The sequence below is a fragment of the Pygocentrus nattereri genome, chromosome 26 (genome assembly GCF_015220715.1).
Source record: "Pygocentrus nattereri isolate fPygNat1 chromosome 26, fPygNat1.pri, whole genome shotgun sequence".
In the NCBI taxonomy this organism is placed as follows: domain Eukaryota; kingdom Metazoa; phylum Chordata; class Actinopteri; order Characiformes; family Serrasalmidae; genus Pygocentrus; species Pygocentrus nattereri.
In genome coordinates this window covers 27,272,394-27,298,407 of record NC_051236.1, presented here as the reverse complement: position 1 = coordinate 27,298,407, position 26,014 = coordinate 27,272,394, and the positions used below count along the sequence as shown (strand labels likewise).

The 26,014-nt window shown below is 41.5% G+C and overlaps 1 protein-coding gene, 1 long non-coding RNA gene and 1 other non-coding gene across 5 annotated transcripts; 1 reads left to right on the top strand and 2 right to left on the bottom strand.

Annotated features, from left to right (window-relative positions):
• Positions 1-182: 182 nt before the first annotated feature.
• On the bottom strand, positions 183-254 carry trnap-cgg. The gene has a single exon. It is a non-coding gene; the product is annotated as a tRNA-Pro (tRNA).
• A 203-nt stretch (positions 255-457) lies between these two features.
• cep63 (centrosomal protein 63) lies at positions 458-15,189 on the top strand. 3 transcript variants are annotated; one of them, XM_017698009.2, is made up of 15 exons: positions 458-476; positions 2,475-2,572; positions 2,658-2,835; positions 4,682-4,777; positions 4,858-4,980; positions 5,305-5,418; positions 7,224-7,415; positions 7,902-8,047; positions 8,863-9,009; positions 9,125-9,227; positions 9,344-9,541; positions 10,623-10,709; positions 10,965-11,161; positions 12,866-13,154; positions 13,541-15,189. In XM_017698009.2, exons 2-15 carry the CDS (start codon positions 2,532-2,534, stop codon positions 13,718-13,720), a joined length of 2,091 nt encoding a protein of 696 aa, XP_017553498.2. In that variant the 5' UTR covers positions 458-476; positions 2,475-2,531; the 3' UTR covers positions 13,721-15,189. The 3 variants fall into 3 exon arrangements, with proteins under 3 accessions (XP_017553498.2, XP_017553499.2, XP_017553497.2); XM_017698010.2 differs by lacking the exon at positions 458-476 and adding an exon at positions 1,575-1,739 and having other exon boundaries at positions 7,224-7,379; XM_017698008.2 differs by lacking the exon at positions 458-476 and adding an exon at positions 1,576-1,739.
• Positions 7,722-18,879, bottom strand: LOC119262532. Its single transcript, XR_005129729.1, has 2 exons — positions 18,717-18,879; positions 7,722-8,097 (listed from the first exon to the last, which is right to left on the bottom strand). It is a non-coding gene; the product is annotated as an uncharacterized LOC119262532 (long non-coding RNA).
• Positions 18,880-26,014: the final 7,135 nt, after the last annotated feature.

The window sequence follows — 26,014 nt, the reverse complement described above, 5'->3', positions numbered from 1 at the left end:
TAAGCCGTCTGAAACCCGCGCCCGGAGTTATTATATTAATTTTCCATATTATGGCGGATAAGGACGTCCTCCTCGACACAATAACTCAACCATTTCTACCTCCATTTCTACCGCGCTCTCAGTCGCCTCCTGTACATTACAGACTTCACAGCGGATTTTAAGTCGGTCACCGCAAAAACACTGGGCTCGTCCGGGATTTGAACCCGGGACCTCTCGCACCCGAAGCGAGAATCATACCCCTAGACCAACGAGCCACGTGGAGTTAAATCAATTTGTAGTCCATATGGACCTTCGTGGCATTAACAGGTCGCTCTGCCCGGGCGCTCATTTCGCATCACTGATCATTACATTTCCGTCATGTTACGTTTTCACGTTTTCCCTTTTCATCCATCATGTCTAGGCCACAGTAGCAGGCCACGCTTTGACCACCCCTCCTCTAACGTTAGCTGGCTAATGGCGCAGTCTAGCTACAGCAGGTAACTAACAACATCTGCACGTCTCTGTACGAGATAACAGCGATCAAAACTGTTTCTCGCCATCACCTGAACTTCCAGACATGACGCGTGGACTGAAAGCGTCCAGACAAAGTTAAATTAGCAGAGACTAGCCAGTGCAGCATTAGCCCGCCACTGCTTCTAAACTCCCACTGCACTGATTTACAAGCAAAACACTTAAACACGTGTCAAGATTGTGTCTGGCATTCATAAACATTTGTCTCCATCCTCTCCTCCGCAGAGCAGGCGTGATTTACTTCAGCCACACCGACGCTGTTTCGGCGGTTGGCTAACGGAACAAGACGGGAAAGATGGCTGTGTTCCATTTGGCGCACTTGCTTTCTCTACGCCAAAGCGCACTTCCCGAGCACGGTTAGCGCACTCCTATAGGGCGGAACACAGCGGACCTGCAGACTTAAGCCGAAACCCCGCAAGATGTTACTTTTTAGATGCGCACTTTGTTAAAAGCAGTCATATAATAGGCCATGTCCATTTGTTTAGTCGTCACTAACGTGACCAGACCAGGTGAGCAAGCTTCCCCGGCACTTTCACTTGAAAGTAGTATTAATAACATCCAGCCTTCAGACTCCCAGAGGGAGGATAGCACTGCTCGCCATAAACAAGCAAAACAGCGCAGCCTGTTTTTAAAGCCATATACGCCCACCTACACAACTCAAACACATCCGACTACTGAACTTGAACGCGTACGTGTAGAGCACAAGGTGAACTGCTGGCAGTGCAGCACCACCACAATGCAATTTTATGAAAAGAAAAAAAAAACATCACAATGTCATTTGTGCTTTTTCAGGCTTCCCACGACCACTAAACTGCATATGGTGTCTAGATCGGTTTGTCTGAATGGGTCATATAATTAGGCGCTTGCTGACTCGTGTCACCTGCAGGATGATGTCACATGCTAGTGTTTTATGTGCTAAATGACGTACTTTAATTTCTGTAGCGCATAAAATGTTAGGACATCTCATTTTTCTGGCGTAATACACCGGGATCGGTTTGAGACGTCTCCAAGAGAGTATAGCCCATGGCCATGTTTATGTGCCACTGGTGAACTCGTTAGCAACAGGCAGAATCCTACGCGTCCATACTTGCTAAGTATGCTACATAGGACACAAGCACGCGTATTGGAGCGCAGCCCCCGTGGCCCACGATGCATTGCGTTTGAAGCGCAGTCAAAGCAGTTGACTACCAGGACCAAAGCTTACATTATATTTAATCATGGATTTAAACGTAAGTGTTTCTCCTTTGTTGAGAAACTCTTATGACCTTGGAATCGCAATGCTCTTAAAATCACATCGCGAAAATAAGTAACTAAGCTTAACGCTGGTTGTTGGCTAACCTAGCTAGCCGAGCGGAGCTGTTACCTAGCTGGCTAACTAAGTTTATATTTACTTCGCGCTAGATGGCCGATTAACCAGACATCTGCAGTTTCTATGACTTAAAAGTAACTTGGCAGCATTCGGGTGGCTGTTGTTGGTAAACTTTGGTCAAAGGTTTCGGTAGTTTGTTAAAGCGTTGGTTAAAATGGTCAGGGAGGCGATTATGGCGAGCCCACAAATGACTAGCTAGGCTTAAATAACCAGGTTAAACTAGGGGCACAAATTAATATATTGCTCCGCAGGTTATGAGAAACTACAGCTCCTGGTTAATATAGTAACGCGTTCCTTTAATATAGTCAGTACTTGTGGCCATGCCCTATTAAAACTAATCACTATGACCGTTTAGGGGGAAAAGAGCGTCTTAACTAGGTTCGCGTATTTGACAGTTCATCAACTGTCTGTTTACAGAGGGACACCTGGGCAGTTTACAGTGTTTACTTGTGAGCTGTCGCAGCTTATTTTAGATTCGGATCTTTCCCTGTCCAGCTGTGCTGACTGTTCTGATCTTCGTGTAGGGCTATGTTTATGAAGTGACCGCTTTTTAAATGTTCCTGGTCTGATCATCACTCTTGGTTTACGTCTGTAGGCCAAGTTACCGTGATCCTGCGGTCATGAAGGTGCCATCAGTAAATTACTGACAACAATGGATGCTTTTTTGGGAACTCTTCAGGATCATGACATGAGGTAGGTGTAACAGAAATGAAAGACCACTAGGAAGTTGTGCTGGTAGACAGACAGTCATATTTGTGATTTGATTTTTTCCCCCCAGCTCTGTCCTGACGTCCTGTGAGCCTGAACTCCAGGAGCTAATGAGGCAGATTGATATCATGGTGAATCATAAGCGCAGTGAGTGGGAAGCAGAGGTGAGAGCCATGGAGCTGCGCCTGCAAAACAGCCAGGAAGAGCTCCAGTCGGCCAAAGATCTGCTGGACAAGAGAAACTGTGAGGTTAGTTAATGAACCCAATATAAAAGGATGCTGGTTACCTTCTGATGGTGATCTATGAAACTACGTAGAGGTCTAACTTCTGGAATCCATGTGCAGAAAACTTGCTTTTGTTATTATACTACCTGTGAATAAGGAATTAGATGCAACAGAGTTATAGATTTGGCTTATGATGCAAGTACTTTCATATTTATGTGATAACGAATATGTTTAAAAGAGCGTATTGTGTGGGCCAGATGCGCCTTGCTGCATCCCTGGAAACGTCCCCCGTGACTGAGGTTGAAAGCACCAGTTAGCCCTCACACAAAGATTCCATAGTTCTAAATTTGTTTACATTGTGTTTAAAGAAAGTTTTAGGTATAAGTGTTTGTTGTTGAACAGTACTGTGTGAATCACAGTGCTTTTAAAAGTCACATTGCAACATGTTCAAACCTTGAAAACTAACTAAGGAGGATCAGTAATGCAAGGCATCAGACAGACTGCGCTTTGGCTTCATGCTCTGCCTTCCCCTTGGCAGATGTTTATGGTGAAAGAGGCTGTTGTCTCCCTCCTGGAGCTCCACGACTCTGGCTTCCGAAAGTTGAGTCTGCTAGTGGAGAAGGGATTATTGCAGGTGAATCTGCATGATGGCTGGGCTGTCAGGCAAAGTGCTTACCAGCATGCCCAGCCAGCTTTCAGCTACTACAATGAGAGATTTATTTTCTGATGCCTCACTCCATCTGTGTGTTCCTGATAGCAGCATGATGGAAACGTCGGGTAATAATTACTCTAAAAAGTGCTAACATTTAAGCTGTCAGCATCAGAGTTGGTGAGTGAGTGGAATACTAAACTTTTAGTGTGTGGGTTTTTTTTTTTTTTTAACTGTTCAAGCAACGTGTTAGTTTTAAAACTAATATGCAAAATAACCAAAAGAGAATGATTTTTACATTACAGCTTTTTTTTTTTGAGTTTTACTTATTAATGTATTTTCTCACTTATTCCTCTTCATAGAAGATAATTAATCAGCAGTTAAAAACACACATATTGGAGTGAAATCTCTGTTCATGCATGTTTTGCTGCCTTCAGACGTTATCAATCATGTATAGAAAGATTAACAGCATTTTACTTAAATGACACATTTCTGTGAATTATATTGGACAATTATTATTAATTTGCTGAATGAACCAATGGGTGGAGAAAAGGCCCACTTGGCTGAAATCACCACCTCCAAACATTTGTTGTAGCCAGCTAACAATCTAGGTTTTCTTGATACAGGACCTTTTCCCCATGTTTCCTTGTAAAAAGCTTCTTATTCAAAAATATTCATAAGTCATCTCACATGTACAACAAACTCTGTGTTCTTTTAATTGAAACCTCCCTTTTTTATTTTTCATACTTTTAGTTTTGTGTGTCATCCTTCAGACATTGACTTCTGTGGTGAAATCACAGTTAAGATTAAGATTAATGAATCAGTGCATCACTGTTCCTGTGCCAGCCAAATATTCCTCTGGGTCCTTGGCAGTGATGTGGGGGTTTTGCTTTGCATACCCGGCCAGTCTGTTAGCAGTTAGTCTTCCAGATCTTGTCTTCAGCAGTTCTTCTTTGCTTTCCTTTCGTAATGCCATTTCAGGCAGTGTGAATATTACAAGGAGCATGTGTCATATTTAAGTTTATTACATATAGATGTATTAATTTCTTTACCTGGTAAATCAGCAAAACATGTAATATGACCAGGGGCCCCGAAACAACTGTATAGGTACCAAAGGGCAAAAGATTACGTTTGAGCCATTGCACTTATCTCATGAACTAACTCGTAAAGAACCTTGCTTTACTTTTCTTCTCTACAATACTATTCCACTATACCGATCAGGTCAGATTGCTTGCGAAACAGCTTGAAGAGTTGCAAGCAGGGAAACAGGAACTAGTCGTGAAGTATGAAGACCAGTTGCAACACGTGAAGGATGAGGTAAACCTTTCAAAAGATGGCACTTTAGCTTTTAACACGATTGGATAATGATTCATCAAACTTCAAATTTCCTCACCTAGTTATCCAAGTTGAAGCGCAGCTATGAAAAGCTTCAGCGCAAACAGCTAAAGGAGGCGCGAGAAGGAGCGCGCAGCCGAGAGGATGACAAGAATGAAGTTTCGCGCCTGAGCAGCAAGCTGGAGGTACTTCAGTAATATTCCTCAGAACAGGCAAAATCAGCAGTTCTCCTTCCAAACAGTCTGTAATGCTTTAATAACTGTTGTGTCTGAGTGTTTGTGTGTTTTTCCTTTTTTTATTCTTCTTCTTAAATGGATTCTAGCTTATATAATACACATGGGACCAAAAGCCTTCCATACTTTACCATACTTAGAGTCTTTCTGTATTGGCACATGTGTGGAAACTGAAAAGTTCCATCATGCTTCTGAAACAGCCTGATTGTGGTTAAAATAACACATGTAAATTTACTGTTTTCTTCAACTTATTAAATACCTACTTTGATTTTGCAGGAGTTTCGTCAACGCTCGGCTGAATGGGAACAGCAGAGATTGCAGTATCAGAGACAGGTGGCTTCATTAGAAGCCCAGAGGAAGAGCCTGGCAGAGAAGTTCACTGTAATACAGGTGGGCTTAGATTAATGTAATAAACATTAGTCCAGTGTTACTCTTCTCTGATTTTGATACCATTCAAATAGAACTGTATTTACAATATGTCCTAAGCTGTGAAGTGGGGGGGAGGGAGAGAAATTAATTGTACAGTATCCTCTGGTAAGTATTGGAACAGCAGGGCCAGTTCTTTTCTATTAGCAATAGACTGAAGACTTCTGAGTCTGAAGGGTGAATATGAGACAGTAGATCAGAATGCTTTTATTTCCTGATATTTACGTGTAGATGTGTTAAACAACTTAAAACAAGGCACCATTTATTTGAATCCACCCATTTTTCAAGTGAGTTTGATTGAGAGTCAAATGTCGTGGTGGTTGGGGCTTGTTGCAGTTATTGCAAGCAAGGGAGATGCAACCAAGTATTAAATGTTATTTGCTTAAAATTGTGTACCTGATTCTACTGTCTGTGGCATGTCCTCGGTTCTTTAACACATCTTGAAGTAAATATCAGGAAATAAAAGCTGAAATTGTAAGTATCGTCTCATATTCTTCTTTTGATCGAATGTCTTCAGTATATAGCAAAAACAAAATAATTGATCTTGCTGTTCCAGTACTTTTAGAGGAGACTGTACACTCCGAAAAAGGACAGTTCTTCAAGGGTTCTTTAGGAAAGATATTGAACCATGAGCACTTAACCCTTTGCATCATTAAAGGGTTCTTTAGATTGATGGAAAATGTGCATTAATGTGCTGTAGATGGTTGTGTGTAGAACTTTTCTGTAAAGGGTTCTTTAATTGTAACAAGCGTGATACTGTAACAATAGGAGAAAGCTTTCGGATGCTATATAGAACCATTTTTGAAAAGGTTCCATATGGTTCCATCTATAGCACATTCTCTGCAAGTTTGAAGAACCCTTTCGTGATGCAAAGAGCACTTTCTTCATGCAAAACATTCTTTGAGTGTTCATTATTCTATATAGAACCATGTTCTTCGCTAAAGAACCCTCGAAGCATCATCTTTTTTAAGACTCATTTTCTGATGTCCATATGCGTTCTAGAACCGATATATATTTGGTACCTTACAGTGGAACCCTGATTTATGGGTCTGTTTTGTGCTTGTGCTTACCAGCATCCTCATCCAGTGTCTGCAGCATGTCTAAATGAGCACATGTGGGTCCTTTCAGGGTGGGAGTCTGGGTACATTAATGACCGATATGGGTCACCATCAAGGCAGGAAGATCAGATAGCAAAAAATCTATGTTTACACAGCAGGTAAAAGTGGCCCAAATCAGATTTTCTCACCAAATCCATTTTTTTATTATTATTTTTGTTTGGCTGTTCTCATGGTCTTATAAATGTGATCTGTATGCGACATCAGTCTGAACAGATCAGCTCCTACACCGACCCACATGCGTGCTCATCCAGAGGTAATCATGACTGCCAGCGAATGCCTGTCGATTATGAAGTTCCAGTGGTTGACAGCTGGGCTCATCACCCAGAATGTGTTAGAGTTTGTCATAAAAAGGACGTGTTATTCGCGTCGGGCACTTCTCTGGTTCATGTCCTCGGATTCTTTAAACTGTTCTCTGACGCTGCAGCCTCGGTCTCCTCCAGCCACGTTTGGCCATTTTGTTCGAAACACGGAGCGGTTGCGATAAGTCTCTAATTTTTTTGGTACAGAAACATCAGCTTAAATATTTGAGTCTCAAATATTTAGGTGTCAATGTCGCCTTAGTTGACCTATAAGTCTTGAAACGTGTAGTTATAACCCTAGATCTTTCTGGGGTAAATTAAGCTCTGGTGTAACTTTATGTCCTGTTCTCAGTCACAGGGTGCAAGTCGGCTGCAGGAGCAGGGCGAAGTGCAGCGACTGCGTGCACAGTTGGAGCGGGCACAGGACTCTCTGCATGCGCAGGAGCTTGAGCTGGAGAGGTTGCGAGTGCTGCAGGAGGAGCTGGGAGACTCGCGCAGGGAACAGCAGGTCAGCTGCAGCATCGCAGCTAACGCTCCTGCACAGGTAGAGCCAGATGGACAGGAACAGAGATGAAGCAGGGGTGGTAGCTAGAGAGTGAGATGGATAACATAAGAACTAATCGTGGAGATTCACTGATATCAGTATCCATAACATCTCAAACACTGGCACTTAAGTTTCCCAACAGTGCTGTAGGTAACGGTATAGTTTTTGCTATTGTTTTGATGGTATTTTAGAATGAAAAGTATGATACAAATTCTTAAACGCCCACATGCAGACCAAACAATAGTCGCTTACCAAAGAACCCAAAAAATACCAAAAAAAACGACTCAGTATTGATAATGGGTATGATCTTGGTTAGTATACAGAATTTATTATATATTCATAGTGCCCTGTTTGTAGATGTTAGTACAGCAGGTATCATGGTAGATTGTCATTGAGCTTGCTTGCTTTTTAAATCAGCTTTCTAGTGATAAACTGGCTGAGCAGTTTACTGCAGACTGCGAATCTCATGTGTTTGCCTCTGATTAGGTTCTGAGTGAGGAGAGGGAGGAATTGAGAGCTACGCTGGATGCTCAAGATCAATTTGTGAGGAGCTCAGGGTTCCAGCAGCAGCAGCTGCGCAGTGAGGTTGCACGCATCAGCCAGGCCCTGCAGGCCAAAGAACAAGTCATCAGGTACCCAGTATCTTCATGTTGCCGTCTAGCACTTTTCTTCTAGCTTGACCCTGTTGATGAGAGATTATTTATTTATTATCATATTTATTTATTATTATATATTGTTGTATTTCTTCAGAGAATGTAAATTTTGGCAAATTTACATTCTAGGATGCGATCCATCATAATACCACTTTTAAGGTGGATAGTTACGGTACTGGAATCTAAATGGCTGAAATACTTTCAAAGTCATTGTAAAATACTTCATGTACACACATACCTGTCAGCTGAATTCTCTATTAATTGTTTCTTTTATGGTTGATGGAATGTAGTACTGATACCTGTGGGCAGGCATAAGCGCACATATGAAGTAAACTGTATTATTTTTAATATAAAGGAGCCATGAACAGGGCTTGCTTTGGCTCAGTGTACCCAGTAGCTTTAGCCATCCACCACATCCTTCTGTATAATTTTGCACACCTATCTGTGATTTATTCACACTGCCATGCATCACACTCTTGGAGTCTCATGGAGAACATGAGCAAAATAGTCTCATCACTTGGAGATGTTTGCTTTTTGACATGGTACATTTTTGTATTTGTGCCATCATCCTCTTGAAATGAGGCCTAGAATACTATAGCAATACTGTAGCAACACTATTTATTTATTTATTTATTTATTTATATATAGGCCTGTCTAGCAGGACCAATTGCCTGTTGCGCCCTGATGCATGCAGTTTAAAAACTGTTGAATGACAGACCAACTTGTTCCTAAAGGATCTGTTATTTAATTAACATTCTTATAATATTAATAGCGTTTACATTTCTAATTCACAGGTCACTGGAGGAGTGTCTGGCATCGAAGAGCTCATCTCCAGGCCTGAACTCTCTCAGACAGGAGCTGGAGAAAGTCACCACCAAACTTCACTGTTCTCAAACCTGCGAGAAACACCTGAAAGCGGAAGTTACTCGGCTCCGAGACAAGTAATTATTTGAATACTATGAGCAAAATACCGTTACCCTGAATGTTAGCAAAAGCATTATAATCAAAGTTGACTGGCTGGAGGTCACGTTGGTGGTTTGTACTTTGTTTTGTCAGGCTTGAAAGCATGCGAAGACAGAAAGGAGAAGCAAGTAGGAAAGAGCAGGAGTGGAGACAGCTGGAAGAGGATTATGCCCGCTCTGTAACTGAAGTCAAACGGGTAACGGAACTGATGGCAGAAATACATCTAATATTTAAAGTCAGTGATGGTATGTTTTGTTGCAGTGGGTGAATGAAGTTTGGAAGTTTTGTTTTTATGTATGTGTGTCTATGTAGCTGCGTGAAGAGCTCCAGCGGGCTGAGCAAACTCGTTGTGGTGAAGTAGAGGGGATGAGGAAGGAGGTCTCACAGCTAACAAATGAGCTACATCAACGTGACATCACCATCGCCACGCTCACCGGCTCTGCCTCCGGCATGGAACGGCAGCTGCGGGCTGAGGTGGAGCGGGCTGAACGCAGGGCAGCAGATCTCAAAGTACAACTCCCTATTCCAAAAACTAATTAGCCTCCTGTCTCAATGTTGCAGTTATGAGTTTTTTTCAGGAGTTCTAACATTGTTAAAACAGATACTCAAGTTCAGACGTGCATATATTTGAATAGCCTCACTAAGTCTTAAGCCCTATGTGGACAGGCTTGGTATTTCATGAGGAGGTGGAGTAGCGCCAGTTTACTTCAGAATGTCTGTGATGTTTCTGACCAATTCGCAAGGGATAAGAAATCTCGGTCTAAATAACAGAGATGGGGGTGGAAAAGAGTGGAAAAGAAAAGTGACATTTTAATTTACTCAATTATTGTACTAATTATTGTCTTAAGTGAATGCAGGGTGTCATTAGCATTGCCTTTAGCTTGGAAATTCACAACAGTCAGCGTCGCCACATGAAACCAAAGATTATTTTTTCTGTAGTTTTACTTTACATGTAGTTGTACACATGAGGTAGGGCAGTAGCATTACATATAAGCCTGATTTATGCCGCAGACAACACAGGCTTAAGCAGCTTCTTGTTCGAATTTTTCCGTTTTACCTTAAATGGTGTATCAGTTACATTGTTGTGCCTCAGGCGTTATAATAGTAACTGCTGCACCATTTAAGGTGGAACAGAAAAATTTAACGAATATGAAGCTGACTTCAGTTTCCTCAGAGAACACAAGTAAGCCCTTTTCAAGAACCAAGAATTTTTAAGAACCTAACTTTCTACAGAATATAACATCAACATTTTTACATGTTGATTTGCACAGGATCGAGAGAACCTGAAGTTAATTCTACAGCTTGTTTTTCAGAAGGTAAAAGTTTACTGACACAGGAGCTTGCAGTCAGTAAAAATGACGGAGAACCACACAATTAAATTATCCCACCTCTCCATGTAAACGAATTCAGTCTGAATAGGGCTTTATTCTCATTTAAATTCAGTATATTTTTGGATGAGATTTGTCCCTTAGTTGCAATTAAATTTCTGATCCTGGAGCACTTGTGAAGATTCATTTGACACTTTTATTGACACTTCTTGTGGGCTGTGACGCAGAACAGCAGATCAAGTTCAATGTCTTGCCTTTTGTAGGTGACACAGGTTCAGCTTGAAACTCTGAAGATTGAGAATCAGCACCTAAATGATCTCCTGGAGAGGGTTGAGTCTCGATCCCCAAAGGTGCACACTGCCATCACATATATCTTACTACTCATTACATTTCTTCTTTGTTATTACTGTTGTCGTTATTTAAAATGAGTTTGTAGCACATTTGAGTTTATCCTCCTTTGTCTGATATTTCACAGAAGTTCATTCTCTCTCTCTCTCTCTCTCTCTCTCTCTCTCTCTCTCTCTCTCTCTCTCTCTCTCTCTCTCTCTCTCTCTCTCTCTCTCTCTCTCTCTCTCTCTCTCTCTCTCTCTCTCTCTCTCTCTCAGCGAGCTGATGGGGAGTTGGCGAGTTTACGGGACAGCTATGTGTCATCTCTGAGCAGTCTGGAGCAGGAGAACCAGCACCTGAGACAGGAGCTGGCAGAGCTCCGTGCCCACATGGAAGCCAGCAACCAGACCTGGCAGGACAAGTATGAGAGAGCCCTGCAGCAGAACCAGGGCAGGAGCTGCCAAACACATGACAGGTATGCAGTAAACACTAATAGACACACTGATCTCTTGCATGCTGCCTAACCTACAAGTGTTTTTGTAAAGAATGTGTAGCAGTCTTTAACCCTCTGGCGATGAAACGGTGCAGAAATACGGTTTAGATGTTTCCCAAATCTGTAGACTGTGCCCTTTTCAATTCCATGTTATCAATAGACTGTACGTGACTCACGTCTAGAGTTATAAGGCTAAAAAAGGTATGAAATGCACGTCATCTGCCTCTCACTGTGTGTAAGTGGTGGATGCTTTTGTCCATCTACATTTGGTGGAAAACTGACCAATGAACAGGAGATCATTAAGGACTGACCCATCATGTCATTAAACACTTCATTCTTCATTCAGCCAATTTTGGAGATTCGTGAAAAGGCATGCAAAGAGTTGACAGTCACTGAAGTTGCTGCAGCAGTTTTGAAAGGTGACAACAAACATAACAGAGCTTCTTGATATGAAACATGGTTATTTTTATATGCAAGTGCCTTTTAAAGGCAAATTTAGGAAGTTATGCAAAAAAAATAAATAAATAAAAATCCCCTTAAATCCCAGACAATATCAGAGCCAGTTGGCATCACTTCTCTGGCAATTTTTTTAACCACACGAGGGCACCAGCCGCGTAGCCACTGAGACAAATCTGAATCCCCATTCATGACAGGAGGGATTAATTAAACCGGTGTTTCTTACACTATGAGTTGTGACCCCAATTAGGTGGTGGAAGTGTTTGTGCTGGTTTGCAGTATGATGAGAGATGTGTGACTACTGTTTCCCACCTGAGAACTGTGTGAGGAGTTTAAGGAGTTTAACACAGAGTTTGATTTTTACTGAAGGAAAAAAAATGCATGTCAGGTTTAGAAAATGTACTCCTCCATATTAATGCTGTCTTCCACATTGAGTCATAGAGAAACTGACAGACTGCAGCGTTGTGTAAAACTGTAAATGTGAATTGTGAATTTCCCCGCTGTGGGACTAATAAAGGATTATCTTATCTTATCTTATCTTATCTTATCTTATCTTAAATGAAGCTTGCTTGATTTTCTGAGGTTGCAGATTTGCATTAATAAACAAACTGACAAATTAGAGCTGCACTGTCATTTTTACTCATGTAGTGTATTTGCTCAGTTTTTAGCTCCTAGCAAAAGCAGTGCCTTGGACAACATGCTTCCATCTGAAGAACTTCACTTCCTTCTGAAAATACCTTTGGGAGGAAGCACTCACTGTAGCTTTAGTGCCTCTAAAAGTTGATGGGACTATGCTGTTTATCACAGTGTTGTTTCACTGTTTTCAGTGTCTTTGCACTAGATCAAAGAAATATGACATGGTTACATGATAAAATTGTCCTCTGTACCTTCTTTCTACGTTTACATAGCATTTAATGAAAAAGCACTTTTGACAATGTTCTGAATTTGTTAATAGCAACTTTTGTTTGATAAATAAATTTTAAACTTAATTTTGAATGGCTGATTATTTTTCTTAGCACATTATTTTATATTTTGGACTGATTTGGACAAGTTTGTGGAATATAGACACAATCAGAAATATTTATGTTGGCCAAGCAATGACTGCAGTTTAATCATCACCTGCAGACTGATTTTTATATGCCTGTATTAGCCTTATTATGCTCCTCTACTCACTGTGCACTACAGAGTAGAGGCGGCAAAGTCACTTTCTCCTGTTGTGTTGTGTTGCAGATGTGAGGCAGACCTGCAGGCCATGGAAGCCTGCTTGCAGGAGAGTACCTCTCGCTATGAGCACCAGATCCAGATGCTCGTTAAACAGCTGGAGGTCCTGTCTACCTCCTCACCTCACCACCCTGACGGCCAGTCACAGGAGAGCAGACCAACCGCTTCCCCCACCCCCTCCTCTGCTTCCTCATCTTCCTCAGCCAATAAAGCCCGCAGGATAGCAGCCCCGCTCAGCGCAACAGCTGATGAGGAGAAAGCAGGGGCTTCTGGCTCTTCTGGTGACCCTCTACCTTTGGTCAGTCACAGAAGCCTAAAATGTCTAAAAAACATATGTAACACTAGCAATATAAATATTATTTGCTCTTTAAAGAGATGAAGTGGCATTTTAAATTCTTAAGCAAAAAATCAGTTGCCTATTTAAATAGCATGAATCAAATAAATTTAAATATTCAAATTAAGAGGCAACTGGCTATTTAGCACAATGACTCATCTGTCATAACTATACGTTTATAGATGACTCCTCCATAATAAGGATACATTTTCAGACTTGCACTGTACTGTGTTGTAAAACAAATGTGGATGAATTGGAATAAGTGGCATATTTAGCTTAAGTGTTTAGGGCTGTTTACAAAGCAAAACGGTGGATTCCTTAATTCCTCTCTCTCACTGTCTCTTGTGCAGGATCACTGTGCTGGTTCTTCACCTGGGTTGGTGGCTACACGTTTTCTGGCGGAGGAGACACTACGCTCACAGGAACTGCTGGAGAGGCTGGATGCGCACATTCAAAGCATGAGGCAGGACAATGCCAAGACCGTCCGCAAGTATCTGGGCAAAGATGGCAGCTCCCACGACACACATTGACCCTGTATATTCACGCAGCGGGAACTCCAGGTGCCTTTTAAGACTGGTGCTAAAATTTTCTTTTACATTATGTGGTGAAGTTAATGGCAAATATATTTATTGCCAAAAAAGGTGAGCGAAAGCAGACGGGACCGGATTTTGACTGCAGCACGTTTGGTGTTAGAATTTTCTTTTGCATTACGTGGCAAAGTTGATGGTAATTATATTTATTGCCAAAAATATATTTATTGCCAAAGCAGATGGGACCGGATTTTGACTGCTGCACGTCTGGTAACCCCCATGCAGGTACATACAGCACAGTCCCATACTTGCTGAATACCTCTGCAATTATTGCACTATTGCAGGATGACCCTTCACTCATACACAAATGTCCTGGCCTGGACCTGCATTATGGCCTTTGATGTTTGCCGTTGTATAGCTAGGTCTTCTGTGTCCTGATTATTCTCATTTGTCTTTCTCTTGAGCACTTTAGAAATAGTTTTGGTTCCCAAAAGACTAATTTTTGGCAATGTCAGTCTCTCCTTATTGTTCATTGTTTTTATTTGTCTGTATGTATATTTAACTGATGTGTGGCATAATTTTTTAAGTTATCTGACATGAAGAGTCAGTGATGGGTGAATTAAATGGTTTTGATAGTCCGTGGTGTCCTGATTATGGGAGGGGACGTGTTTATGGGGATTTTTTGTTCTCTTCGTCAGTGTGTGCTTTGGGGTGAAGGTTGTCTGCACGTGAAAAATTAGGCTTATTCTCAGAGGGCAAAGTGTTTGAAGTGTTGTACAGCAGTGTATGGCTGATGTCAAGTACGGAACACGTGCACACAGCTTCATCTCTGTTTAATGTCCCTCCACAGGTCCACCAAGTATATTTACAAGAGTTTCACCACAAGAATGTTCAGGCCATGTCAGCGCTGTCATGTTACCCTCAGCACCGCTGTACATCATGAGTACAGCTATGGTATGTTAATGTCATCCATGTGGGATCCTGCACTCAGAAACTTTGCCAAAAGGCCAGCGTTGAAAAAGTCATATTTTATCAACAGAGTGATACAGAAGAGGCAGGGTGGGAGAAAACCCTCCTTCACTCATAATGAGGTACAACAGGGGGAATAAAGAATATTCCAGATCTAGTTTGTTCTGGAATGTGCTTTCTCCCCATTCTTTTTCCTTCCCTCTTCCTTTACTCAGATTACTAAGTGCTGGAAGTATGTTTAGCTAGGCTTGAGTCCAGTGATTTTGCGATTGGTATTTGGTAACCCTGGCTACCAGAGCCGTGAGGCCCAACAAACAATGCATGCTGAGGAATTTGGCAGCATGGACGTTTACTCTCTTGCAAGCAGAAGGTGGAACATTTTTGATTTGCAGAGTTTTTTTTCTGGCCAAGATTGGATCCCATCAGGCTACTCTTTAGACCTTCTGTTTCGTTTCAATGTTTGGGGGGAATGTTTATTAAAAAATACCATTTGTTTTCAATTTCGTGCATATTTATTATGACTGAAATCTTCGAGGCTAGTCTTACAGACACAAATTGAGTTTAAATTACATGTTCTTTAGGGTCTCGTGGTCCTAGCAATTGTCCATTATCCTGTTCTAGAGGGGAAATTTTAATGTTGCCTATGGGGTCTTCATGGTTTTGTCCTTCCATGTACAGCCAATAGAGGGAGCCAGGGTAATTTCCATGGCCTACAGCTGAGAACTTCCATACCGTTCTGATAGCTCAGCCTAAAACACTAATCACTAACACTCTGCGCTCTGGAATGCGATGCGCTGGAATGTGGTGTAATTTGTGTGGCACACATAAAGACTTCATTGAATGGTCTTTAAGTCCTGCAGCTCTGAATTTAGTGACGCAGTATGGTAGGCATGCACACTGCTGTGTTTTAGTGGAAACAGTTTGAGCTCAAAGGGTTCTAGTGTTGAATTCAAACAATAGTTTAGCAGAAAACAACATTTACATATTTACAATTCCCCTTTATCTCAAACAGAGTCGATCAGCCAAGACATGTTTGGTGTAGTTTTTCATTGAAACTAATAGTAGTAAACAAGTAATGGATGCTTATATTCCACCAGTTACCAGTTATCACACAGACTATGCCTAAATACTCCTGCTCTTGCCTCAGGGCAGTAGACTTTTTATGTGTTACCTGATGCTGTATGTATACCTGACACAGTTTGAAGCAGGCATGTGATGATTTAGGCATGCAGTGGTGCATGATGATCTGTCTTGTAGAGTCAGAAGTGCCAGTGGAAGTGAAAAGTGGTCATGAGCAATACGTACATTACAGATGTACGGTGCAAACATCAGAGAACATCCTTTTCCAGTTAAAGTTAAATAAAGGTTATTCATTTTTCAGCAGATTAGAACATTTCAGATAAGATTAGATATTATGCTTTCATATGGACATGAAAAGTCAAAAAGAGAATAAGTGACCTATTTATATTCCTTCCATTGTGAGAAGACATCTTTATGCTAGGAGGCTGAAAGTATGGGTAGCTGTCAAGACGAAACCAAACAAAGAAGCTGCGGCTGTTCTCAGAGCAATGATTTCTGATCACCCAGTCTAGACCTCAACATCACTAAATATGTTGGGGTTGATTTGCATTGTGAGAAGCAGAAAATGCAGCCAACTACTAAGACGGAATTTTGGAGGTGTGGAAAAATTTCTCGGAAAGCAAGTCTCCTGAAAAAAATGGAAACTAATAAAAGTGAAGGGTGGAAAGATTAAGATTGTGACCCTTATTAGTCCCACAACAGGGAAATTTCACCTCAACATTTAACCCATCCGTGAAGTGAAACACCCCATACACAGTAATGAGCACACACACACTAGGGGGCAGTGAGCACACTTGCCCGGAGTGGTGGGCAGCCCAATCCGCAGCGCCCGGGGAGCAGTTGGGGGTTAGGTGTCTTGCTCAAGGACACCTCAGTCATGTGCTGTCGGCTCGGGATCGAGCCGGCGACCGTCCGGTCACGAGGCTGGTTCCCTAACCTCCAGCCCACGACTTCCCCAAAATTGTATTTAGTTGTTGAGGCATCTGTGTCATTTTGTGACAGATATGTTTTCGTCTTTATTTTCGGATGCAGAAAAATGCATAACTTTTACTGAATGACAATTTTTACAGAAATTGAAATAAATGAAGGATCTGCGATCTTTTGCACAGTACTGTATATGTGGGTTTATCTCTGGTAAAATAGTTTTTGTGCGTTTTTGCCTGAGCACAACTGGTTTAAGACTGTTCATTTGTGTCTCTTTGGAGCACATGCCCCGATCCAGTGTGCAGGGGGCCCATTGTTGTGGCTCATGGCGCCAACAAACCAGAGCACACATCCACTCCCTTCCTTGGACTACGTGAATGATAACATTGACCCTCCGGCAGCTGCCAAAAACAACAATCCTCTATAATCTCAGTACATACAATCGCGCGCACACACACTCCCTTACATGTGGTAAAGCATGATTACTCCACATTCAACAAGTGCAGTTGAAATCAAGCAGGTCATGAAACACATATTGCCACATCAGCACTGATTTGATTGTGTGAAATAGTTTGTACATTGGACATGCTTTGACATTGTGTAATGGCACAGCTTACAAGAAACAAAAGCATGAAAAGAAAGCTGCCTAGCAGTTTACAATACAAGGCTGTGAAATGAGCTAGTTGTGTTGTGCAAAAAGGCTGCATACTTGGCTGATCATCTAAGCTTGATTTGATCATGGATAAGGGGCTAGAGTACTGGATCCAGCGTGGCTCCTTTGAGAATAGTAAGCAGTATAGTAATCTTTCTCTCTCTTCAGATATACTGTGGAAGACCGTGAGCATTCCAGCTGTTTGCTAACATCCTGCTAATCTTTCAGATCTGATAGTCATGTGCCTTCCCAGAGGAGTTAGATAGTGCTATCGCAATCAGCCTTGCTCTTTAAGGAACTGTTCTACTACACAAAACATGGGTAGATGGAGAAGTGCTATGCCTGTACGATGGAATGGCAGAGGTAGGAGAAGTCCTGTTTGAAGTCCAAGGCTGGCCTGTAAAGAGCACAGCAGTGCCAAAAAATGTGCAACTATGGGAAGGGAAGAGTGCTTAGGGGCTCAGTGGGATATTGGAGGAGTCCCGCCAAAACAAACAGGGTCATATCACAAAGCAGATGTTTGCCGCATCTTTGCTGGTTGTGGCGTGCCGTGTCATTTTTCATCCCAGGTTTTCCTCATTCCAGGCTTTCCTGCGCAGTCAAGTCGCTAACAGCAGCGTAAATGTCCAAATCTAAGTAGTATCTTCATCAACATTACACAACCGTAATAGCTGGTTTTGATTGCCAGTGGCACATTGACTTATGACTTCACGTCATGGGCTAATTGACTAGAGTGATTTTCAGTGGACAATCTTGAATAGTTTTAAAAAAGTCTGTAAAACTGGCTTCAAGACACAGTATTGCCCATAGGAAACTCTTTTAAAGCAGTACATTAAAAAGTATGCTTACACTACTAGAATGCAAAGGATGTACACCTCCAGTCAAAAGTTTTAAAACCCTTAACTGAAATATGCGTTTTTCAAAATTTAAAAGCTGATGTCAAAATGCAAAAGAATATACTTCCAGTCAAAATCGTCAATACGTGTAAGCAAAATCGCACAGAAACCTCAACAGTTAAATATATCACATTTTAAAGCATTTCATATGTCCATTAGTATATATGTATCTTCTTTAGTCCAGTTGAAAACTGTCTTAGGGGCTCCTCGTTAATAAACGTGTTGGTCTCTGTAAAATGTCTTATTTTTTCCTTCATATTTTGTTGTCTTTGCTTATCAAAATTATTAAAAAATAAGGAAAACCTTCAAGTGTTGGGCATGTCTAAACGTTTGTGTGGCAGTGCGTATGAGCAGGCCATTCGCTTACCTTGTAGAGATCGAATACAGTGATGTGATTTTTCATTGTCTGTGTAGAAGTTAACAGTTTTGAGCATTTTGCCTATGATTGATCCTTTTCTTCACATCTGTTTCTTACCTTTGTCTTCATAAATATTTGACTCCTATTTTTTCATCAGAATGCATTTGCCATATCTTGGATTCCTCAGTCAGATAAGACGAAAGTGATGGGCACTTTCCCACGATTGTTGCTGCTGCATGTACAGCATTTGGGCCTTTGTCCTTTCTGCAGCCTGTCCAGGCCTCCGGGGGGCAGCAGGCCTTGTGCTGGGCATCCGTGCCCCACTTCTAGCCTTGTGTGTGTTCATGTGTGCCTTCATTGTTTACCCCTGCCCCTGCTGAATGAGCGAGTGGGAGGGGGTAGAGCTGACTTGCCTGGCCCTGTTCCGGACTGCTCCAGACACCCTGAGCAGGATATTTTAAATGCTCCAGAGACTGAAGGCGGGGTGCACTTCTTGTCGGCATGATTCAAAGAGACAGAGAGAGTGTGTGTGTGTGTGTGTGTGTGTGTGTGTGTGTGTGTGTGTGTGTGTGTGTGTGTGTGTGTGTGTGTGTGTGTGAGCGTGCGCGCAGGGAGACGCCAACAATTCTCACAACTAAAGAATCACATATACACACACTCTCCTGTGCCATGGTCATTCCTTGTCTAGTTTCTGTTGACCCCCATTATGGCCCCATTCCCTTATCTCTCAGTCCAGGGGGAGGTTGTTCAAGCATCAGTAGACAAGCTCCATTTGTGGTCACCTCTTATCTGAGTGTTGCACATAGCTTATATACAAAAGGCACATTAGGCAAGTGACTGACCACTGGTTTAATATCCACCGTATTCCAGCACATCAGACTAATACGCGCCTTTGAAAAAGGTTCTGGATTATGGATATAGAACTTTCACATTATATAGCTGTTCTTTAACTTGAAAAATGTTCTTCACACTCATCTCCTTTTCAAAAAAGGCTTCATCTAGTGAAAGGTTCTCTAGGAAACCAACAAGTGTTTATTCTCTGGCATTGCTTCTAAGAATGTAGTTTAAAGCACTCTATTTAAGCCTCCCAGCAATTCATGCTGTAACCCAAAGTGGCAAAATTGGCCAGTAAGGACGTTTGATTTGGCCTGCCAACTCTAACTCAACCCCTAGCCTCCCAACACCCCGTACCCACTGAGAGCGCAAACACATTATTGTACTGTACAAGTTTATACAAAAGATATAACACCAAAATTACGTCGGTTATAGTCAAATTACGTTTAGTTGTTTGTCTAAGTGAAGTAACACATCTAACTTAAATATTGTTTTCTCTCAGGTTTAGTGCACAATTTCTATTTAATTGCTGAGCTTAACATATTGCAACAAAATATAAATGTGCTTAACTTTTTCACAGGCTTTATCTTGTTTTCTTTTTTCCCAATATGCTAATTCAAATAAACAGTAAGAGGGTGTGTTAACTTATTTTCACCTAGAAAACCAATAATGTGTCATTTGTAAGGGTGTCTAAATTTATTAAATTCTGATTTCCCTTTTTAAATATTATTTCTGAAGTAGTTTAGTTTTTAAAAAAAAGAATGACACCTGCCCACCTTCTTTATTTGTATACTGTTGTGCTTTTTTGCCTCTATGCTCACCACTAATGTTGAGCCTCATCCCCAAAGTTTGGGCGTCCCTGCTCTAAACTGTATCATAGCATAATTTGGGGTGAAAAACATATTTTGAATTTGACAAGTCTCATGCAAGTCTCTCATACCCTCACTCTGTGTTTTAGAACAAACATGTACCTCTTACTGACACGATTGCTCCATGTTTTGGAACAAATGTTGCAATTTCCAAGCAAATAATTGGTCGCTATATGTACTTAGGCTGCAAAAACGCAATGGTGGGCATTCATTTTCACCATCTTTTTTGATATTTTTGGGGCCTCTTTTTCTCCATTATAACAAATGAACCCAACTACTATGTTACAGACCCCTGTATCTATTTTCACCCCAAAACTCCTGATTCATCAAACCCTTTATGAGCCAGTTCAGGCAGCAGTGCAATGCGGAAAGTCATGCAGATACAGGCTAGGGCCTTCATGCAATGTTCACGTTGATCATCAGAGAAAAATCTGTTCTCATTGATTTTGACTGTGCCATGTTTGTTGGTACCAGACAGGATGGTTTGAGTATTTCTATAAATGCTGATCATCTGGGATTTGCACACACAACAGTCACTACAGGTCACTCAGAATAGTGCAATAAAGAAAAAACATCCAGACAGCGGCAGTTCTGTGTATGGAGATGCCTTGTTGGCGGCAATGGTCAACAGAGAATGGCTAGAGTGGTTTGAACTGACAGAAAGGCTATAATAACTTAGATAACCACCTTACAATTGTGGTGAGCCATACAGCATTTTAGAATGGCGCAACATGTCCAACTTTGAGGTGCATGGGCTACAACAGCAGAAGAGCACATTGGGTTCCACTTCAAAATTTGGCACCAACAGCATGTATCCATGGACCTAACCTGCCTTATGTGGCGTAATGCGAGGAATGTTTTCTTTGCGTGCTTGGGGCCTGTTAACACTGGTCAATCATCACTTGAATGGCAAAGCCTGTTTGAGTATTGTTGCTGAACATGTGCGTCCTTTTATGGCCACAATTTACCCATACCGATGGTTTCATGAGCATGACGCTGAATTCAGTGTTCTTTGGTGACCTTCCCAGTCACCAGTTATGAATCCAATAGAACATCTTTTGCATGTGGTAGAACAGGACATTCACATGATCAAGGTTCCTCTGAAAAAATGTTTCCAACACCTTCTGGAATCTGTGCTGCAAACAGTTGAGTTTTAAAAGCAAGAGGAGGCCCTACCTACTGGGTAGCCTAATAAAATGCTGTGTGTGTTATTAGATCAAATTAAACATCCAGCACAGAAGAACAAAAACAGATTGTTACAATTAAAACCATAAGCTTAAAAAGAATTGAAATGGGGAAAAATTAATCAACAAATCAGTGCTTAGGTCTCCAAGAGTGTGGTTCTAGATTGAAAGCAGGTCTCTTTTTGGATGTAGTCTGAGGTTGATGCTGATCTGAATCACATGAGAAGATTGTAGTGGTTCTGGGAAATTCTGGTGTACTATCTGATCTGGGCTTGGTAGAAGCAGGCCATGGCGTGGCACATGTGGTGGTGGGGTGTGTGCTTGTATGAGAGAGAGAGCAAAATAAGGAGGAGATTACTTTGGCGCCTGTTAGTAATGTGAAAAAGATGCAGAGATGTATATCTGTACAGCCAGAGAAAAATCCCATCCCAGCAAGTGCCATGGACTATCTTAAGAAGCTTGTCTGTGATTTCGGTGTTTACTGTAGTGATGCTACTGCAGTTTAAAGCTAAACATTATCATAGATCGGCTTACTCACGCTGTTCCCCACAGCTGCGGCCAACTTCACGCAGAGAGTGTTTTCTTCCCCTCAGGTCATTCTTTAGATATATCCTGTGTTATTCCGAATTGACTGTAAGCCTTCAGCAGCGGTTGGCTGTAGCCTCTGTTATGTAAAAGTGCATTGTCCCTCTCTTCTTGACCACTAATGAAGGCAGCCACTTGGAAACTGACCTTAATTAAATTGATTTGCCCTGTGACCACTTGTAATACACTGCCCTGTCCTTAGGTCATCTCTGTAACCCCCTAACTCTTGGTTTGCAGTTTGGTTAACACATACCCCAGTACTGCAAAAAAAAAAAAAATCTTGATAAGTAAAAACAGATCTTCAGTCGATAGATCTGTAATTGTTAGATTCTTGTAGGAACTTTGTAAGACTGTTAGTTGTTTTAAGTCATTTTGTCTTGGTGCATTGTCTTTTTCTACTGACAAATCACTACATAAAATCACTTAAAACAAGTAAAATAAGGTAAACTTAATTATATTCTGACCAACTATCTCAGAATGAGAAATATTGGATATATAGGTTTGAGATGTTGTTTTCTTTTGCTGAGATCATTTTGCTGTGTTCTAATTTCATTGCAGTCTTAAGAGGACATTGTACTAGGACCCCTGTGTCAAACACAAGGCCTACAGTCCAAGTCAAGTCCCAATTCACAGTCCTATTCGGCCCACGATATGGTTTTAATTTTCTATTCATATTAGCCTGTTTCACCCCAGCATGCATCACCCAGTTTAAGCAAATATGCAGTTAAAAAACCTAAAACAATTTTTTTTATTTAGAATTATTGTGAATTCTTATAAGTATTCAGTGCCTATTTTGCTGTTGCAGTTTTGGTGTATTTTAAATATGGCCCGTTAGGGTCATGGCAAAACAGTAAGTGAAAATGAAATGAAAACTGGCCCATGGATTTGGAGAAATTTTTTTCGTTTAGACATTTTAGTGGTTGAGTTTGATGCCCCTGTTCTAGGAGAAGAAACCTTTAATGTATGTTAATGTTTAATGTATATTCATTATTCCAAGTGATTTAGGATTGGACAGTAGAAAATCAAGAAACTCTAGTGACTCTTTTAAGGAAAGTTAAATAATAGAGTGAAAACATGAGTCCTCACCTTAATATGCATAAAGATTCTCACCGTTAACTTTACCACTGATGTTGAAAATGTAGAAGTGCTGGATTACTTTTGCTTACTTGGATCATTGATTAAACACAAAGAATCCCACAATCAAGAAATATGAAACATATTGGTGCTTTGCCCAACAAGGATGAAGGAGCCTGGAAAGATCTTTAAATGTAATGATGTGTCTTCACAAACAAAGATCGTAATTGTTCAGGCTGCTCAGGTCTCTCCTGGGGTTCTTTACGGATGTGAAAGCTGGACAGGAAAAAGTTTGATAAAGACATTTTATGGGGATAGATTATGGGGTGGGCTGGAGGTTAGGGAACCGGCCCTGTGACCAGAAGGTCGCTGGTTCGATCCAAGAGGGCCGCCAGTACATGACTGAGGTGTCCTTGAGCAAGACGCCTATCCCCCAACTGGCGCTGCGGATAGGGCTGCCCACCGCTCTGGGCAAGTGTGCTCCCTAGTGTGTGTGCTCACTAGTGTGCATGTGGTGTTTCACTGCACGGATGGGTTAAATGTGAAGGTCAAATTTCCCCATTGTGGGACTAAGGGTCTCAATCAGAAGAGCCAATTAATTGGAAAAGAAGATTAGATGATGAAGGTAAAGATGATGGCCAGCAAAAAATGAATGGATGTCGTTACAGGAATTATAAACAAGCCACTGGAGAACGATTATCCATATAGTTGCTCGGGGTCTTGCACGTCATAATGGCAATTCTGTTACACATAAAGGGAAGCTGCTGTTTTCAAATGGTTTAAAAATAGACACGTTCATATGACAGTGACAACACTGTTTGTAGCATGAATAGCAATAACAGAATGTTCAGTTTTAAGGATTATAGGTGTGAAGGAATGTAAGGCTGAATGTGTGTGTGAATTAGAAAGCATGAATAGAAGGAATGTTGACCCCTACACTGTATTGTTTTAAAGAATGACTAAAGGGACAGATGAAGATCGGAACATGCTCATTTGTGAATCAATGCCAGCTCCCCAGGTCCAGGCTAAAGACAGCCATTCATATTCAAGCCGTTTGATAACTGCTGTCTTTGGCCTTTTGTAGGTGTTGTGCTTCGAGTAAATGCCTCATTGCTGCAGCTCAATCTGTGCCATTGTTTTAGTTTAGCAAAGAGTTCTTCTGAGAGAGAGAGCTCTTCACAGTGAACAAATGATTTGTCTTAAAACTTGTATTCACTGTGTTTGAGGTGAACCGAAGTGTGTTTTTTTCCGAGGTGAAAGGGGGAAATTGTTGTCGTTCCTAAATCCTTGCGCCACAAATTCTTCCTTAATAGTTAACAGCCTTGTGGCCATACCGGTTCCTCAGTTTTTGTGAATGTTGTCCTGCTGTATTTAGAAGACTTTCATTCATTATGTGAACCAATTACCTTAAGACTGATTGTCACCTGTCAGTGGCCAAAGTGGAGGAAGACTATTCAAATCTTTATCGCAGGGCCCCAGCCTTTTCAGCTAATGCTGGTGTACATTCCTCTCGGTCAAGTGCCTGTGACCTTGTGCTTGTTTGCTCTCTGGAGGAACTGTGGAGGAGACTGATTGTATGAAGGAATGTGAAAAGCGCAGAGGAGGGCGTGCCAAGCTTGTAGGGGTAAAATACAGGCAGGGTACATTCACGCATATGTACATACACATCTGATCTTTCTACACAAACACAGGGCCACAGGGATTACCTGTTTACATTCTTGCTCTAAGTGGATTGACGCAAACACTAATAATATTTTGATTTCTGAATCCTTTTTAAAGCAATAGCAATGACGGGCGGTTTTGGGTGGGGAGCTGACACTATTTTGAGGCATTTCAATGAAGAAACCCGAGTATGATCATTTTCAGGCTGCTTGACTTTGGTTTTAAAGTGATGGCTTGGCAGAAATTTAGTTTATACGCATTTATCCAGTCAATCACCTAAAATGTTTAGTGTCTAAAGTTGGCTTCTTCAGTTTTGCCTTGAAGCTATGAGGTTAATGTAGCTAAACAATCAAAGTATCTACCCCACCAATTAACTAAATTCAATTCAACTTTGTCATTATACAATACAGGGTAGTACAGTATAACGAAACACTGTCGGACTAGTTTTCCAGTGCAGTAATAAAAGATGCATGCTAAACTGTGCAAAGACAAAAGACAGTAAAAGACAGACAAAATGTGCAGAGTCAGTAGGTACAGGTGTCGAACGTAGACAAGATGTGCATAGGCAAGTGTTATAGGTGTATTGGATGTGTAGACAGTTAGTGCATGGTCAGATATTCAAGTGTATCAGGTATATAGACAGAAATGTGCTGGTGAATTGCAGTACAGTACAGCAAATGCAGAAGTACTATTGGTAAAAAAAGAGATATAAACAGTGATCTGTATATAAAGTGTACAGTGCAGGGAGCTGGTAGCAGCATAATGTTCAGGTAACATCTTAAATAAACAGTAACAGTATAAATATACTAGAAATAAGGCTTAGTCAGAGATGAAGTGCACAGCATACAGTCCTCTGAGCTGGTGGAGCTCAGTGTGTAGTGTGCTGGGTGGTCGGTAGTGAGCTGGTGGAGCTCAGTGTGTAATGTGCTGGGTGGTCGGTAGTGAGCTGGTGGAGCTCAGTTGTTTGTGTGCTGGGTGGTCGGTAGTGAGCTGGTGGAGCTCAGTGTGTAGTGTGCTGGGTGGTCGGTAGTGAGCTGGTGGAGCTCAGTGTGTAGTGTGCTGGGTGGTCGGTAGTGAGCTGGTGGAGCTCAGTTGTTTGTGTGCTGGGTGGTCGGTAGTGAGCTGGTGGAGCTCAGTGTGTAGTGTGCTGGGTGGTCGGTAGTGAGCTGGTGGAGCTCAGTGTGTAGTGTGCTGGGTGGTCGGTAGT

Bases quoted from the DNA above. Each gene is read 5' to 3' on its own strand.
- cep63 (XM_017698009.2), top strand. From the start codon at position 2,532: ATGGATGCTTTTTTGGGAACTCTTCAGGATCATGACATGAG. The intron at 2,836-4,681 runs GTTAGTTAATGA...TATACCGATCAG, and splicing joins TGGACAAGAGAAACTGTGAG to GTCAGATTGCTTGCGAAACA. The intron at 9,010-9,124 runs GTAATTATTTGA...TTGTTTTGTCAG, and splicing joins GTTACTCGGCTCCGAGACAA to GCTTGAAAGCATGCGAAGAC.